This window comes from Lissotriton vulgaris, chromosome 11 (assembly GCF_964263255.1).
Source record: "Lissotriton vulgaris chromosome 11, aLisVul1.2, whole genome shotgun sequence".
Taxonomy (NCBI): Eukaryota; Metazoa; Chordata; class Amphibia; order Caudata; family Salamandridae; genus Lissotriton; species Lissotriton vulgaris.
Window position 1 is genome coordinate 168,595,829 of NC_141699.1, and position 18,872 is coordinate 168,614,700.

Consider the following 18,872-nt stretch of genomic DNA (forward strand, 5'->3'; position numbering starts at 1 on the left):
ACGGAGTCGGGCGATGCCGACCCCCGGCGTGCAGAGGTACTGCTGGGGAAAAAGTTTTCCGGATCCAGTCGGACGCCTGGGGATATTCTAAGTTATGGAATCCGCAGCTAGATGTCTCTATCAGATAGGGCCATAAAAGGCATGACCCCACCAATCACTAGAACGAAACAGACTAGAGTGGGGATCGAATATGCTACTTACCAGTATGCATCTGTTCTTGGCATGTAGGGCTGCTGACATTCATATTTGTGCATAGATCGCCTTCTAGTGTTGGGTCCGGATGATTGCACATCGTTGTCCTGGAAGAGTCTTCGAAGTATCACGAGATAGGTGGCTCCTCCCCTGGACTACAGTGCGCATGGGCATCCACTCCATCCTCAGATTGTTTTTCGCCATTGTGGCAAAGATGGAGTGCAATACCGTAAGTGATGACCATGCTAAGAGTAATTCTGAGTGCTGCAGCCGCTACAGGCGCCGGGGAGGAGGGCGGGCGATATGAATGTCAGCAGCCCTACATGCCAAGAACATATGCATACTGGTAAGTAGCATATTCCGTTCGAGGCATGTGGGCTGCTGAATTCATATCTGTGCATAGAATATATAGCAGTCCCTCCATTTGCAGCGGCCGCCCGTGCCAGCTGCAGCAGTCTGAAAAAGTGTTTTTAGAACAGCCTGCCCTACAGCTGCCTGCTGTTTGGAGTGCACATCTACGCAGTAGTGTTAGTAAATGTGTGTATGGTAGACCATGTGGCTGCTCTACATATTTCTTCTAAAGGAATGTTTCCAAGGAAAGCCATGGAGGCCCCCAACTTTCGCGTGGAGTGGGCTCTTGGGGGAACCGTTAATGTGCGCTTAGCCTTTTGATAGCAAATCTGTATGCACTTAACGATCCACCTGGCTATACCTGCTTTGGAAATGGGGTTGCCTTTGTGTTGTGGCGAAAAGGCAACAAACAGTTGTTTTGTTTTCCTAAAATCTTTTGTCATATCAATGTAGTACATTAGAGCTCTTTTGACGTCTAGTGTGTGGAGCATTCTCTCTGCCACTGACTCAGGATTCTGGAAGAACACTGGCAGTTCTATAGTCTGATTCATATGGAACTGTGAAACCACTTTAGGCAGAAACTTAGGGTTAGTGCGTAATACCACCCTGTTGGAGTGAATATGTATGAATGGCTCCTGGATAGTCAGTGTCTGAAGTTCACTAACTCGTTGTAGCAATGTGATTGCTATCAGGAAAGCCACTTTCCACGTCAAGAATTGAATCTCGCATGAGTGTAGAGGCTGAAAAGGTGGACCCATCAGCCTGGTGAGACCAAATTTAGGTTCCATACAGGTGCTGGTGGGTGTCTGGGAGGAATTACTCGTTTGAGTGCCTCCAGAAAGGCTTTGATGGCAGGCACTCTGAAAAGGGAGACATGCTGCCTGTTTATGAGATAAGCTGCTATTGCGGACAAATGTATACGAGTGGAAGCATAGGCCAGATTGCATTTGTATAGATGTAACAGATACCAAATGATGTTGTGAGTAGATGCATCCAGCGGATTGATGTTGTGGTCGGCACAATAAATGACAAACCGCTTCCATTTTGCCGCATAACATGCTCTAGTGGTGGGCTTTCTTGCCTCCCTTTTGATATCCATACAGTCAGGAGGCAAGTTGAGGTAGCCAACTTCTAAGACCTCAGGAGCCAGATCGCCAGGTTGAGCTGTTGCGGATCTGGATGCTGAATGTCGCCATGGCTCTGCGTCAAAAGCCTGGATGTGAGGTGCAGCCTTTGATGCGGTACCACGGAGAGTTCTAGAAACGTGGTGTACCATGGTTGGCGTGCCCACGTCGGAGCAACCAGGATGAGAGTCATCGAGTGTTGCTTTAGCTTGCGTGCCACCAGCGGTATTAGAGGTGCGAGGGGAAAAGCGTACGCAAATATGTCTGACCAGTTCATCCATGTCGCATTTCCCTGCAACTGTGGGTGTGGGAACCTGGCGGCAAAGCTTCGGCATTTTGCGTTTTCCCTTGTGGCGAACAGGTCTATCTCTGGATGACCCCACGGCTGGAAGTACGGTCGGAGTACTGATGGATGTATCCCCCCACTCGTGCATCTGGTGGCTGTACCTGCTGAGCAGGTCCGCCATCAGATTGTACTTGCCCGGGAGGTGTTTCGCCATGAGGAAGATGTTCCTCTGAATGGCCCACTTCCACATGCTCTGAGCCAGATGAGACAACTGTGGAGAGTGTGTACCTCCCTGCTTTTGTATGTAGTACATGGCCGTCATGTTGTCCGTCCGGATCAACACAACCTTGTTGCACAAATGTACCTTGAATGCTTTCATCGCCATGAAGATAGCCATCAGTTCCAGAAGGTTGATGTGCATCTTCCTCTGCTGTACTGTCCATAGTCCCTGCACCGTGTAGTGGAGTACATGAGCTCCCCATCCCTGGAGAGATGCGTCCGTCGTCAGTATAATCTGTGGCACAGGCTCCTGGAACGGTAGGTCCCTGCAAAAGTTTTGTGGATTCCACCAATGCAGAGAGTTGTATGCGCGACCGGTCACCAACACTAGGTCTTTCAATTGTCCGTGAGCCTGATTCCACTGACGTGCTAAGCACTCCTGAAGCGGACGCATGTGTAGTCTCATGTGCGGGACTATGAAGATGCAGGAGGCCATCATGCCTATCAACTGCATGAACACTCGTGCTGGAAGCGAGTGTTGTGGTTTGAATTTTTGTATCAGCATTTGCATGCTGTTGATCCTCACTGAATTTGGCTGTGCTTTGGCTGCCAGAGTATCTATTGTCGCGCCCAGATACTGCCGTACGTGGGCGGGCTGAAGGTGGGACTTTGGATAATTCAGTGAGAACCCCAGATCGTGAAGGAGAATGGTGTGGGACATGTGGGCGGCACATTGCTGGGCTGACTTTGCCTGGACAAGCCAGTCGTCCAGATAAAGGTAGACGTGAACATTTTGTCTCCTTAGGTGTGCAGCCACTGTCGCCAGGCACTTGGTAAACACCATGGGCGCTGTCGTCACTCCGAAAGGGAGGAACTTGAACTGATAATGCTGATCCTGAATGGTGAACCTGAGGTATTTTCTGTGTGACGGGTGTACCGGTATACGGAAATATGCATCCTTCAGATCTAATGTTGCGAGGAAATCTCCATGACTGAGTAACAGTAGAACCTGCTGTAATGTGAGCATGTGAAAGTGTTCCGAGAGAATGTTCTGGTTTAGGGGCCTGAGGTCCAGTATGGGTCTGAGGGACCCGTCCTTTTTTGGGATCAAGAAGTACAGGGAGTACACCCCTGTACCTTTTTCTTCCACAGGCACGAGCTCTATGGCTCCTTTTTGCAGCATGCAGACTACCTCCTGCTGCAATAATTGCAAATGCTCTGTGGACATCGGACGGTGTCTTAGGGTAATGTTGGGTGGAGTGGATGTTAACTCCAGACAATAACCGTACTGGATAAGTTGCCTCACCCACCTGTCTGTAGTGATGGATTTCCAGACCGGCAGGAACTGTTTTAGTCTCCCCCCGACCGGTGTGGTATGGTCGGGGGTCAGTGACAAGACGTCACTGTTTGTTAGTGGCAGAGATCAGGAGCTGTTGTTTCCACGACCTCTGCCCTTGGTGCTGTTTCCACGATAGCTACCCCTACTGTGTTTGTTGTAGGTGGTCTGCGGGCCTCCTTTACTGTATTGTGTCTGCTGGGACAGCTGGCCTCTGGAAGCTCCTCTATTGTTGGAGCGACGAAAGGAACCACCCCTGAACTGCTGCGACTGTAGAGCCCCCATAGACTTTGCAGTCTCAGTGTACTTTTTGATTTTTTCCAAGGTGGTGTCCACCTCTGGGCCAAATAAGTGATCAGGGTTAAAAGGCTGATTTAGTATGGTGGTTTGTATCTCGGGCTTGAAACTGGAGATTCGCAGCCAGGCATGTCGCCGTAACATCACACTTGTATTAATTGCCCTGGCTGCAGTGTCTGCTGCGTCCAGCGCACACTTAATAGATGCGTTTGATATAAGTTTCCCTTCTTGTATTAGCATCTCTGCTGCCTCCTTATACTCATCTGGCAAGTGTTGTAACAGGGCTTCAAGTGTATCATAATGAGCCCTGTCATATCTGGCTAAGAGTGCCTGTGTGTTGGAGATTCGCCAGATATTGGCCGCTTGACCTGCCACCCTTTTCCCCGATGCTTTTAGCACTTTAGATTCTTTGTCATGGGGAGGAGCATCACCCGTTGTTTGCGAGTTCACCCTCTTCCGGGCATTGGAAACAACTAGAGAGTCCAACGGCAACTGTCCCTTGATATACGTAGGGTCCACAGGTGCTGGTTTGTATTTTTATTCAATTCTGGTGTTTATCACCCTTGCCCTTGTGGTCTCCTTAAAAATGTCTCCAGCATGTTTTAGGACACCCTTTAGCATTGGCAGAGTCTTGACAGTTCTCTCTGAGGTTGAGAAGGTGTCAAACAAAAAATCCTCTTCAATAGGGTCAGCATGGAGCTGAACATCATGATTTTTTGCTGCCCTCTCAATAAGTGCATTAAACGCAGCCGTGTCTTCTGTAGGTGAGGTTTTAATAGCATAGACATGACTGTCTGGGGCAGTTTGTGGATCTCCTGGGTCAGCAGCGTCTGTCCAGGGTTCAGTGTGATCTTCTGGATCAGTGTCTGCAGGGTAACTGTAATCTTCATTGTCACCATCCCCTACTTCCACATCTGAGTATGTGGGTGAGATAGGAGCAGTGTCTTGTCCATGTGGTGTTATAGGTTCAAAGAGAAGAGGTGACGTAGCAGAATCCCTCTTTTTCTTTAATGGAATTTTATATGACTCCATAGGCTGTTCTGGGGCGATCTTTCGCTTGAAAATGCAAAGTCTACCCGTCTCAGCGTCGATGAATTGCCTCGACTGATCTTCTGGCGGAGGCTGTCGATGCTTGGTGGCCACCTCCGTAGTTGTAGGCTTCGGCCCTATGGACACCTTCTTGGTCGCTTTAACGGCCATCTTAGGGGCAAACGCCTTAGGTACCACTTTCCGCGGCAGTGTGAACTGGATGGGTGCCGACGACTTTGGAGGTTTACTGACTGGCTTCGGGGGTGGAGTAGCCTTTGGTCCGACAGTAGTAGCCTTCTCTTTAATGCGTTTCAGCGAGTCCGACACCTGCTTCGAAAAAGAGGCGGATGGCTGTGTTGATCGCGAACTTTCTGAGTTCCGAGTCCCTTGTCTGTGTCAACGGCGCCGACTTCTTCGGGTCAACGTCCTTGACCAGTTTCTGCGGTACCCCGGTCTTCGGCTCGACACCCTTTAGCGACCTCACCGGGTCGATAACACTCTTCTGTTTTGTCGGTGCCGATGGTTCAGAGGTCTTCGAACCGACCAAAGATGCACTTTCGGTATCCATTTAGTGTCCACTGCTTTCGTTTTTGTAGACACCAATGCTTTTGGTTTCGATTTCGATCGGTCAACCGATGGCTCGATATAAATGTCCGTAGCCGGGCCTTGAGGCGAGGCTGTAGAACCAAGCATATGATCTTGGGTAAGGCCATGTGGCGATCCCTAGACCTGTGCCTTATCGAGTGTTTTGGGTGCGCCCCCCGTAGTAACGGCTGGGCCTAGCTCCTCGCTCGAGCTATCTTCCACGGTCCCAAAGGCCTCATCGTCATCTCCTACCTCGTCGACGACGTCTTCAGTATCGACCATTTCCACATCTGCGTCGTAACTGGAGTCTATCTCCGATGCAAGATCAGACAGGTTTCTTGAACTTCCTGCTCGACTCCCTCATCATCCTCGGCATCGAAGATGTTCAACGGGTCAGGTGCCGTCTGCTGGGCCTCCTTCCGCGCTACGCGTCGAAGGCGAATAGTCTTCTTGGAGCGGAACCGAGATCAAGCCATACAGCTGGCTTCATCGTGATCCGGAGACAGGCACTTGTTGCACACCGGGTGGACATCGATGTGAGGATACTTGGAGTTGCAAACGGGACATCTCTTGAACTGGCTCCGTTCCATGATGGATTGTTGATAAGGCCTCTGGCGTCGACCGGGCCTTCAGTGCCGAAAAGCTAATGGGTAGAACTGCCATTCTACCCATTAGGATTGTTTTACAAATTCTGAATGTGGATCTGTATGCAAATCTACAGGGTTCCCGATTGTGTGATCTGAATGTTTTGAATGTATGAGGTTTTTTTTAATAGATAAGTGTGGGGTTTAAGTAAACAATTTTTTTAAATCATGAATATACCATATTGTGTACATGTGATGAATTTATTACGAAGGATGTCTACTTTTCTACTTTGAAATTAAAGAAAGAAAACATTGTAATATCTCTCTCCCCCCCATGCACCAAATTTCACTTAACATTCCAAAAATAAAATCAACCATCTCCGCTTGCTTCCTCGATAGTATGGGGGTGATCAGGCAAAAGGGCGTAGGGGTCACAGAAATGCAACTTCCATAGGGCTTTTTGAAGAGCATTGCAGTCCAAACAGCTGGACGAAATTACAACAGATTTAGAGAACCTGGAAATCGTGATTTTGTCATTTGGTGAAAAATAAAGGTTCAAAATTTAAGTACATCTGGACAGATGGGTTTGCAAGACTCTTGTGGAAGTCCCGCAGGCATGCAACTTCAAGTAATAGAGGTATCTGATTGGAATAGGGGGCTTTTTTCCCCGTCAGTCGTCTCGAATCAGCAGGAGCTAGAGGCTTCCACGAGTTCTGTCGGAGCTCGTGCTGTGATTGGCTGTCACCAACATGAAAAGAACTGTTGTGCCTGCCATTTCAGGACATGAGGACTTAGTCTCCATGTCCTTAAATGTAAAAAAAAAAAAAAAGTATAAATTGCCTGGGTTGGGGTACCTTGACTCCTTGACTATTGTGGGACGAGTTCCCCAGAGGCATATTTAAAAAGAATTGGGTTGCCACGGTACCGGTGGACTCTCATGGGAGCCAGCGGGACTCCCTTGCTCCTACCGTTTATAATTTTTTAAAAACAAGCATTGGCCAAACCAGTAGTTCTTGCTTTCGAGGCAGGGACCACTGCCTGCCCTTTAAAAAAAAAAAACGAAAACATTTTTTTTTTTTTTTAAATGCATCCCCTTTTCTGTTTTCATGTTAAAAAAAGCTGCTTTATTTAACAGCAGTCCCAGACATGGTGGTCTGCTGAGCACAGCAGGCTACCATCCCTGGGATGGCCTGTCATTCCCAAAGACCCCATTTGGAATCGCAAACAGTGTTATACACACTGTTGTACATGGCAAATAGTACCTCGAAAATTGTGAGTCTCAAATGCAACACAATTTGTGAGGTGCTATTGGCAGGTCGTACATCTGCATCTAAGTCCCATCAAGGCTGACTCTGCTTTTGGGTCACACAACATTGTTAATAGCACTGCTAGTTAGTTATAGTAAAACCTATAGTGTTACAAAAGAGACCTGATTTTATGGAGTGAGTTAAAATAGTTAAGAAATAGCCAATGCCAACTCACTTCAAGTTGTAACAATTGCCTCTCTCTCTCTGGATTTGGAAATCGAACATCCATTGCATATATTAAAAGGGACCATCACTTGAGTGAATGTAATCTCAATTAGCAGGCAGGCCATCAGCCGCATTGTCATAGAATGCTTCACAAAGGTCATTGGTCTGTGTCAGAAAGATTGCTGAGCTCAATTGTGCACAATGATCTTTTTCCCCTAATCGAATAATGCGATCACTGTTGTAAGTGTCATTTTAATAGCTGCCTGAAAGGAAAGAAAGAGAGGCTGAATACTGGAGCACAGCGAGGTGTAACCCCAATTAGCCCTTCGTGGTTAACGGTACAGCTCTGTTACAAATGCAGTAAGTGTACAAACGTGTGCTTCAGCAACTCTCGCTGGTTACATAACATTGCTCACCTTAATCTTTACTGAGCTCCTGCCCTTGCTATGTGCCATAGTATGTGTGGCTGTAGATACACATCCTCTGCATAAACTGTAAAGCAGTACTCCCCTATGCGATGGCTAGCTAGAGGATGTTACAGAGGACTGAAACATTAGTTCTTAGGACAGCTTTGTCAGCTCTTGCTTGTTAGCGTTGTATAAAATCCACACAGTGTTTTGGTGAATGTGTGGGGATTGGACCACGTAACTGCTTTACATATGTAGCTCCTTTCTTGTGACTAGAATGAGGTCTGGCGGGCAAGGTCAATACCTTTTACGCTTATGGCAGCAGATCTGAATACATTTGATAGTTCATTTAGCTATCCCCATCTTTGAAAGAGTGTGACCTTGTGTGGCTTGTTGAAAGCAACAAATTGTTGAGATTTGTGAAACGGCTTAGTCTTGTAGATGGAAAGTACATGAGTGCATGCTTAACAACAAAGGTTTGAAAGGGCTCTCTGCCACAGAGTCTGGCTGCGGGAAGAAGACTGGGAGTTCAGTCAAAGGTAAAATAACAGATTTAATATTATACTGTACACATGCATATTTATGATGCAAATATCAAGTGTTCTGTAAAATGGGATCACACTGGTGAGACAGTTTGGATTTTTGATAATATGCTGAGGAAAAGTAAGAAGGGAAGCAACCAAATTGCAAGTGGAACAGACTTCCCTCATTTTAGCAAAGTTTGCTTAACTGTCAAATACCACTCTAAGAGTGCAAGGTGGACTTTAGGAATACTTATTAGAAAAGAGCTACCAGAGACTACTTGGATAAAGACTAGTGTATCTGTTTGGAAATTTCCATGGACATATGTATTCCTCTCAGGAAGTTGTAACTGCACACCTTTAGCGGAGGGATTAATGTGGATTTAGTGGTTAAGATTATTGTCTGGTGGAAACCAGGTCTTTTAGTGCATTAGATGAAGATTACACAATAGACATTCAATGTACAGATGGGTAACAAACTGTTGACTGTATCCAAAGAGGTCAAGGATTGCAGCTGTTTTTACTGTAGCAGTAGCAAGGAGACACCAGTTGAAGCTAAGGATATAATATAGTTGCAAACAAAACAGCATGCAAACCTAAACAGAAAACGATTATTAGAAAGTCTAAAGTGTGAGCCCTGGGGGCGTGGCCAAGATGGCGGACTGAACGGACGTCTCCTCGAGTGGCTCCCTATCTTAACACCCTTTAGCACCCTTTCTACAGCTGAAATACCCCCCCCCCAAGCACCTTGAGCCTGGGCGGCGCTTGTGGGGCTCCTCACGGTTGTTCCGGTGTAACCGGACGCTGCATTGCTGCTGCTCCCGGGCCTCCCCGGGCTGAGAGAGGCGCGCCCGGACCGTGGAAGGAGTTATGGCGGCCGTGCCCGCCCGGTGATTGCAGCCGAGCCCTTCCCTAGTGGCGGCCCGAGACCCAACAAAGACCGGAGCCACCCGTGGTCTCTACCCACGGGCCACGCGGCGGAGACGATCGCAGGCGGTTGGCGACGGCTGCTGCCGGCTGTGCGGCATCGGCAGAGGAGAGAGGCGGGGCCAGCCAGGAGAAGCGATACTTGAGGCCCCGGCTCCGGGCCTGCACGGGACCTAGCTGTCGTGTCCCTGTAGACGGAGACACGCGGGGGTGCTGTCCCGGGAGAGCTGATGGGGCACCAGCCGATCTATAGCCCTGAGGGCCCCCCCAAAGGTGAGGAGAGCCGCATGGGGCAGGCGGAGGCAGAGGGTGCGGGGGGCATAATCGAGCCCCCGGAGCTGGGCCTGGGAAGGCCTTGCCTGCACAGAGCAGCGTCGCGGAAGACCCGGAGCGATACGGAGCGGGGGAGGCCCGGGGGCTAAACCACCAGAGCCCGCGTGCCCCACGGTTGGGACCACAGCGCAGCAACCCCAGTGGTAGTGGGCTGAGCAGCATTAGAGGAGTAGCTAGCACGTACCCGCAGTAGCTGGGCCGGGGACAGGCCCGTGGACGCCATTTTGCGAGATCGGCCTGCAGAGCAGTGGCCCCGAGTGGGCGGCCAGCGGCATATGGGCGTCACCACAGCGGGGGCCTGGGGGACGGGCCCCTGTCAGAGCTCGTGGAGGTGAAGTGGTCTTCCCGTGGAGCACCTATCGTTTGGACCAGTTGTGATCAGACTGGGAGGCATCCCTCCCACAGCCAAGAGATTGCCCTAGGGTTGAGGAGGAGATAAGCGGTGTCCCGGGACAAAAGGCACCACGAGACAGGACCGTCCCTCTGTGGCCGCTGGGATCGTCTGTGCGGGTGCGGGACGCCGGAGCAACGCCGCGGAGCACCGCGTAACCGGGGAGGAACGCGCTGGGGCGGACGCTGGCCAACATAGAAGCACCAGGGGGACCTGAACGTCCCACACGCAGAACCGGGGGCGGCGCGGTGGCCCTCATGTTGGGTCTCCGAAAGAAAGGGGACCGGACACTTCCTGAGATGCTCGCGAAGAACCAGACTAAGACTGAAAAAGGGCCACCTTCCCCTGAGGTCTCAAAATCACTACCGGCCCCCTCAAAGACAATGTGCCTATCACCAAATTCTTTTTGGAATCGCTGTTTAACTCCCTCAGGGACGACTTCAAATCACTGTAACAGGAGGTAGCCGGTGAGGTCAGGGAGCTCAGGAGGGACATAGGAGGCCTAGGGGAACGCGTGGTCGCTATTGAGGACACCGATCGGGCCCGGAGTGAGAAGGTCGAGCAGTTACAACAAGAGGTCCTTCGGCTCAAGGACCAGCACCTGGACCTCCAGGCCCACGCGGAGGACTTGGAAAACCGGTACCGTCGAAACAACATTCGGGTCCGGGGGGTCCCTCTTCAGGCAGAGGGGATGGACATCACCGGCTATCTACAAGACCTTTTCAGGGACATACTGGGACAGGCCGCGGAATTTGACATCCGGATAGACAGAGGCCATAGAGTGGGGGGCCCCCCGGCGCTCCTCTGGCCCACCTCCGGACATTCTGGCCTTCCTCCCTGACTTTCCACTCAAGGAACAATCCTCCGCGAAGCCCGACGGAAACACCTGCTTCAGTTCCGCGGCATCCCATTGCCCTTTACCAGGACCTTTCCGCAATCACTTAGCAGAAACGGAAGACATTCAAGATAGCTACGGACTTCCTTCGTCAACGTGAAATTCTGTACTCCTAGGGTCAACCGTTCCGACTCATTTTCAAATGGAATGGTGCCCTACATCAGCTGCGCTCTCTCAAAGACACTTGCAAGTTACTGGGCATAGAAATGGAGGAGGAGCTCCCACCGCCGAGGCCGGAACAGGGGCAATCCAGAAATGGCTATCATACAGTCGGACGCAGACGTTCCCCGAAGCCGCGCCTGAAGCCTGAAGCCCACATCATCTCGCAAGAGAGAGCAACGGCCATCCTAGAGGTGGCCAAAGAAACAGCAGCTTCTGAGTGATTCTGTCCTCCAAAATGGGGGGGGGGGACTTCTTCGCACGTTTGTATTCGCAGCGGGGGACGGGCGGGGGGCCACGGAGGCCGCCGCGGGTCAGTGTTCCTACAAGTGACAATACCACAGCCCTGTGTTGTTCTGACAGGACTGGGACTATGGACTCGCACAGATGGGGAGTTGGGGGAACGGGTGGGGGGCGGCGGGGTCGGGCCTTCGGGGTATCAGGGTGGGGAGGGGGGAGGTGGTGCAGGGTTCGTGGGGAGGTCAGGGGGGTAGGGCAGTTGACCAAGGGGGGTTGTTTGTGGGAGGGGGCGGGGGAGGGGTTCCCCTTGTCCACCTATTTTTGTGTTTCCTATTCCATTCTCGCGCCTTGCTCTGTGCCATGCAGGTCCTACCGATCACACGTTGTCCCTCCAACTGAAGATCCTCTCTCCTAATGTGAGGGGACTTAACAACCCAATCAAGCGCCGGGCGATACTCTCCCTCTTGGAACACTCCACAGCAGATATCTGCCTCCTACAGGAGACGCATTTGCTAACGAAATATCAACATAGACTTAAGTCCCGAGCCTTCCCCTTGCAGTTTTTCTCGTCCTCACCGAAGAAGGTGGCGGGAGTGGCGATTCTAGTGTCCAAATCCTTTACCAGTCAAGTCTTGCAGAGGAAGGTAGAGATCAAGGGCAGGTTGCTGGTACATCGTTTTCTGATCGCCGGACAGACAATTTTAGTGGGCTCCATATACGCACCTTACGAGGGTCAGGAGAAATTCCTACACACTGCTTTGGTAGCGGCCACGGCCAACACTAACCCACATTTATTGCTAGGTGGTGACCTCAACTTGGTTTTCCATAACACTGCGGACCGCTCCTGCCAACGCTCGGGGCAAGTGGGATCCCTTTCCAGGGCAGGACATGCACATCTTGCAGACTTAGGCCTCACCGACCTATGGCGACACTTCCACCCACACTCCACAGCATACACCTACTACTCCGCGGCTCACAAATCCTACGCTAGGCTCGATTACTTTCTGTGCTCCTCACAACTGTTGCTCCGAGTGAAGGATGTTGACATCCTTCCAGCCTCCCTGTCGGACCACTCCCCGGTACTGGCCACCTTCCTCTTTCCAGCTGCTCCTGCCCCACCCCGGCTCTGGCGCCTTCTGGATGCCCTGCTCCAGGCCCCTACTATAGTAGAGCGGATTAAAACGGCCATCGCCCAGTTCTTAACCCACAACGCCTACACCTCTAAAACCACACAGTGGGCTGCGCTCAAAGCGGTCCTGCACTGAGAATTCATCTCCATCGCTACAACCAACAAGAGACCGCGCTCAGAAGAGAGCTGAAATAACTCAACGCGTAGCGGAATTGGAGAGAATGCACCAACGCACAGGGGCAAAGATGTTGGCCGCCCTAGATCAGGACACTACGGAGTATGCAGCTCTCCGCCTCAAACACGCGTATTATTGTGGCGGTGACCGTTGTGGGAAACCTTTGGCGAGCAAGCTGCGAGAACAGCACCAAAGGCAGGGAATACGATCCATACAGACCAGACGGGGAGACCTCGTGGCGACGGCACGGACGTAGCCGCAGCATTTGGGGAATTTGATGAAACTCTATATACGGGTGACCCGCTCGACCTGCAGGCCGGACTCGCATACCTAGGAGGCTCGCACCTGCCGTCCCTGAATGCAGCTCAGGCAGAGTTTCTCGACCGGCCCATCGGCCTAGAGGAGGGGATATCGGCGATATCTCGCCTCAAACTAGAGAAATCCCCAGGCCCAGATGGTTACTCGGCGGCCTTTTATAAAACGTTTTGTCCCCAGGTGGCCCCTCTGTTGCGAGACCTCTTTAACACCTTTGACCAGCCTGGCGCGATCCCAGCGGACCTCTTGGAAGCGGCGATAACAGTTATAACAGTTATACCAAAGCCCGGCCGGGACCCCACACGTTGTAGTTCCTATAGACCGATATCCCTTTTAAACCTGGACCTCAAATTGTACATAGGCATCCTGGCTAGCAGGTTGGCACCATATATGCAACAGGTGGTGGAACCGGACCAGGCGCGTTTCATACCCCAAAGGCAAACCAGTGACAACACCAGACGGGTCCTCCACCTCATTGAGGCTGGGTCGCGGACAAGACCGGATTGCATGCTACTTACCATCAACGCCGAACAGGCATTTGATAGGGTGCACTGGCCCTACCTTGAAGAGGTGCTACAGCATTTTGGTGTGGGGGAAGTTCTCCGCAATCGTATATTGAATTGCTATGGCCGACCCAACGCCACGGTCCGCGTTAATGGGCACACTTCTCTGTGCTTTCAAATCGGTAGGGCGACCAGGCAGGGGTGCCCCCTCTCCCCTATCCTTTTCGCTCTATATATGAAGCCCTTTGCGCAACGGGTCAGGCAACATAACCTTATCAGGGGCATGTCCTTTGGCGGAGACGTGCACAAGATCAGCCTCTACGTGGATGACCTATTACTCTCCCTCACTGAGCCGATGCAATCGATTCGAGCGCTTTTTATCGAACTAGATACCTTTGCGTTGGCTTCTGGGTTCAAGATTAACGTTGAGAAGTCGGAGGCTCTTAATGTCTCTCTCACCGGAGACACTCATCGAGGTACAAGGCGAATTTGACATGCAATGGTCGAGCACCACGTTCCCCTACTTGGGAGTTCTGCTGGGACCAACCATCCCGGCCACTGTGGTGGCGAACTATACCAGGCTCCGCTCGCACCTCAGCGACGAACTCCGGAGATGGAAGCGCAATTCTCTCTCCAGGCTTGGGAGGATAGCAGCTACAAAGATGGTCCTGCTACCCCAAATTCAGACGCAGTCCGACCTGGCGCGCTTTATCTGGAATGGTCGCCGTCCACGCTTCAAGCATGCGATCGCGGTACTCCCGCCCGCTCACGGCGGAGTTGGGGTCCCTGACCTCCTTTTATACTATCAAGTGACGCAACTTCGCACCCTGGTGGAATGGCACCAGTTGGAATCGGGCAAGAACTGGCTTTTTTAGGATTAAGCAGTTGCGGGCCGACCCCTTCAGGGGGTTCCCTTTCTCCCCAGGCGCCACCGCCCCCCCAACCTCTACGCCTCGCAGATTACGAGCACCGTCTTGGAAGTGTGGGACCGAGTTGCTGTCCGCCATGAGCTTACGTCCTTTCCCTCCCCGATGACCCCGCTCTTCGCTAACCCCGACTTTTCCCCGGGACTGGACCCCAGAGCATTTACAGCCTAGAGACGTTCTCCCTGCAGAGCCCTGGGGCATTTGTTCAACCCAAACGATATTCTCTCCTTCCAACAAATGAGGGAGGACTATGGTATACCAGAGTCCGATCGCCTACCCTATCTGCAGATCCACCATTGGGTACTATAGCCGGAGGTCAGACCAGGTGCACAGCGTTTCCTCACTCCGAATGAAAAATGGTTGGTAACCCACACCTCCGATAAGAAATTGATTTCTGACCTGTACCAACATCTCCTCCTCACATCCACCTATACATACAACGCGGGCAGGACCAGATGGGAGCGGGACCTGGGGAGGCCACTCACACACAAAGAATGGGGCGGCATATATCATAGGGCCAGGCACTCTGCTTACCACACGGGCCTCACCGAAACCTTGACTAAAGTGGCCACATACTGGTACCATACACCGGAACTCCTACACCACTGGGACCCCCGCATTAGTGACCGGTGCTGGAGAGGGTGTGGGGGGCTGGGCACACTGGAGCACTTACTCGTGAGCTGTGATCGTTTGCAGTCCTATTGGAGAACGATTCTGGACGAAATAGACTCCCATCTTGATACCCAACTTCCTAGATTTCCCGCTTACATCTTGCTAGGACTCCCTAATGCTTTAATGTACCCCTTGACATCTAGGAGGGGAAGGCTCATAGCAATTGCTCTGGGGGCAGCCATGCAAAACATCCTGGCACATTGGAGGACCACACCCCCCCCGCACACGGGTTGGCTCCATAGTCTGTGGATGATACTGGGTATGGAGAAGGTGTCCTTGGCAAGGGAGGGGTGAGGAGTTTGCAGATCTCTGGCGGCCCTTTTTAACTTTGCTCACAGGGGAATTCAGGGAACTGAGCTGCCCATGCTACCTGCGCCTGCTGGGCCTAGCAGACACCCCGATCGACTAACAGAAGGCTCCGACGCGCAAACGCAAGGTGCAAAGCTGAGGATCGATTCACGATCTGGATGCATTGGCCTGATGGATCCTTTTTTCCCCTTTCATTTGCGGACAGGGTGGGTTGGGGGTTGGGGGGGGGGGGGGGTGGAGAACGCTCTTCCCCGTCACAAGGACGCTTCTAAACTTGCATTGTCGTTATTCTCACTATTGTGCGCTTTCATTTGTGTCATACAGGAAGTTTGCAGCATTATTTCATCTGCTGGGGAAGCGGGGTCTGTTTGTGTTTCCTGTTTTGAAAACTCATTAAAAGATTTAAACCATAAAGTGTAAGCCCTTTTGCTTAGCCACAAATACCCTATTTGGAAATGTATGTGGTATTTTATCTTGTAGGCAATAGTATTTTTTTTAAGCAATTTATGTAATAAGGCACTTTTATGTTGTTATGATCTTTTATGGCTCTTTTGAACAGAAAGAAAGAAAATGTAATTAATGAAAGTCTAAAAAAATTGACCATCAGACTTCAGGATTGATAATTTCTGCCGAAATAAAGATTTTAAATAAAATAAATAATTTTCCTTTTCTTTTAATCTTACTGGGGCAACCTAAACTAAGGCCTGATTGGTTAACCATTAGTTAATTTCACTCAATAGTCACATATTGTTCAGGTCCCACCTACTTATCTGCTTAAATCTCTCTTGCAGTGAATTAGAGAAAAGACCACAATAATATATTTGATCATTTGGAGCCCGTCCAGAAAGGTATGATGCCAGTTCAAAATGACAACGCGTGCCATTGTTGGTGAAGGTTCCACATCCCAAATAACGAACAACTCATAGTGGATAATTAGACTTCCTATTAATCCTCTGCTGTTCATGTTCGCTTTATGGTTGATTCAGTGATGTATTAGGGAAGGCGTACTGTAGACATGAAAATCCTCCCATTTCGTCTATATTGTTATTAAAATACAGCAGTTGCATCACCTTTGAATGCTCTGTGTTTTATGAATACTGTGCTGAAAGTAGACCTGCTCGGTTTATATCTATTACATGTAGATTCTCCACTGAAATGCTTTTCAGTAGGAAAATTGTTTTGACCAGCAGCAGTACCTTTTAGGAAAATTATTTTACTGTAATAGCAAGAAGGTAAGGTATTAAATGTTACTAAATACATATGCCAACTGTAAAATGATGCACAGTAAGAATTAGTTGTATGTAACTTTAGTATATTATTTTGTCACTGAATTGGAAATCTCCTATATCAATTACTAAACTTACTTGTGTTAAATGTTTTGCCCTCAAGTCATTAGTCCATCCCAATAATATTTCTTGATAAGAGTCAATTGTGCATGAATCTTCCTGTCTGAGGTGTGAAGAGGATTCACCAAAAGCAAAAACAGTTGCTCAGACATTATAGTGGAATGGATATTCACACTCTGAAACGAACACGGTCTGCGAAATGTGGATGATTTAAAGTATCCCAATAAGCAACAAAACCCTGGAATTTATGGTCCAGCTAAATTGCAGACACTTGCAAGACAACATAAGAAAATAGGCATGAAAAACAAGTGAAATGAGTGGCTTAGTAAGAGGGTCAGGTATTTTAGTGGAAGAAAGGAAATGGGCCCTCTGTTTATGTCATGAAGTAGAACCAGGGTTCAGAGGGATCGACTGCACCAGTGATAGCTAGGTCCCCGAGTGCAAACTTCCCATTTCTTTCCATATCTGCAAGGCTTTAGGTCTTCTCCAGGATTCCAGTATTTCAACTTAGGTTTATTAACCACTAGCTCAATGGCTTCATCCGCTCAATAGCTTTATCACTTTAACAGCTTTATCTTTTTGCATAGCTGATTGCATTCTGCTGAATTAGCCTATTCATTGGGGCTCTCAAGCACAGCAGAGAAATATGAACCTAGTTTTCCTGGACCATCTTTTGCTTGCCAACTCCAAGGGGTACATGTGGGCTCCCTCCATACCAGATTTTGTCTATGGGGACCCCATACCCGCAAAGCCCGGCCACCAATACAGATTGGTAGGGGGGCTGCGCAGCTCCTCCTAGGTGGGCATATATTTTTAGGATAATTCAATGTTACAATTCTTCATTCAGTCGATCAAATGTTTAATTCCCTTATCCACAACATGCATAGCAATATTTCGAAAACTAAGTATAATTAACTATTAGGCAAACAAAAGAAAACTTTAACAGCAATCTGAACTTTACATACCCCCAATAACAACTGAGGACCATGTTCCACCTGGGTTGCTTCGAGACACAGGAGGGGTAGGTACTTCTCCGGGTGCATTATGGGAAACAAATTCCAAACCACCAGAAATCGCACCCCTACCAGAGGAAATTCTGTGCCCTCGTGGGTGTCGCTGTGCTTTAGGAGACATTCTTAGGGGACCTATTAAGAAAACAACACTTTTTCAAAGTAAATGCTACAGGTTGTCTTATTTCACACAATGTCATTTAAATTATGATGTTTGTTTGTTTTTTTAAAACATTTTTATTATTTTCAGCACCTGGAAACAAGTACAGAACAAGCACGTCACTGTCAACAAAAGGCCCCACACCCCCCCCCCCCCCACATATTCCAACAAAAGTTAGGCTCTCCCCATCAATAATCAATAATCAAATACATATGCAGTAATTGTCGATCAATACTTTTGTAATGCATAGTCTCTCGAGCTCGAATGGCTCTTTCTTGTGTACGCATCCTAATTACACAGAAACGGCAAGTCTCATAGTCCTCCATCCAAACCATGGTAAGGCCTCCACTTGCCCCATACTCTACGAAATTTCTTCGGGCACCCTCTCGCCCTATACGCGACCCTTTCGGCCGCCATGTACAAATCCATTCCCCTCCTCCATTCTCCTAATTGGGGTGTATCTGGCGCCCCCCATTTCCTGGCTATGTCCCTCTTGGCTACTACCAGCGCTAAGGCTAAGAAGATCAGCAGTGGACGGGCCAGGTCCACATCATTCGACATCCCCAAGAGAATGAGCTTCGGCTCCAATGGGATATCCATCTCTAGTACCTCCCCCAGTTCAGCGGGGACCTCCCCCCAATAGGTTTGTATATGTGAGCACGACCACACTATATGGAAGAAATCTTTATTTGCCATTCCACACCGCATACAGCTAGGGTCAGACAGTCTCCCCATCTTAAAGAGCTGCAGTCTGTCGAAGTATACCCTGTGTAGGATCTTAAATTGTATTAAGCGGAGTCGCGATTTAATCGCCACCTCCCTAGGGTGCATTAATACTACCCCCCAGTCTACATCATCCATCTCTCCCACTTCTCTCTCCCAAATGGCTCGAAGTCCAATCAGCCTATCCGGTTTATTATTCATGATTGACTTGTATGTCAGGGAGACAGCCTTTTCCGGGATCTTTTCCTGTAACAGG

The 18,872-nt window shown here is 49.7% G+C and overlaps 1 protein-coding gene across 22 annotated transcripts in view; it reads right to left on the bottom strand.

Moving 5' to 3' along the window:
* The window catches only part of ATXN2 (ataxin 2), a 1,802,199-nt gene that overhangs the window by 1,240,908 nt on the left and 542,419 nt on the right, over positions 1-18,872 (bottom strand). For all 22 annotated transcript variants that reach the window (XM_086943042.1, XM_086943056.1, XM_086943053.1 and 19 more), the window contains one exon: positions 17,689-17,868. In XM_086943042.1, the coding sequence (XP_086799168.1) occupies positions 17,689-17,868 (180 nt within the window). The remainder of the gene's footprint in view (positions 1-17,688; positions 17,869-18,872) is intronic.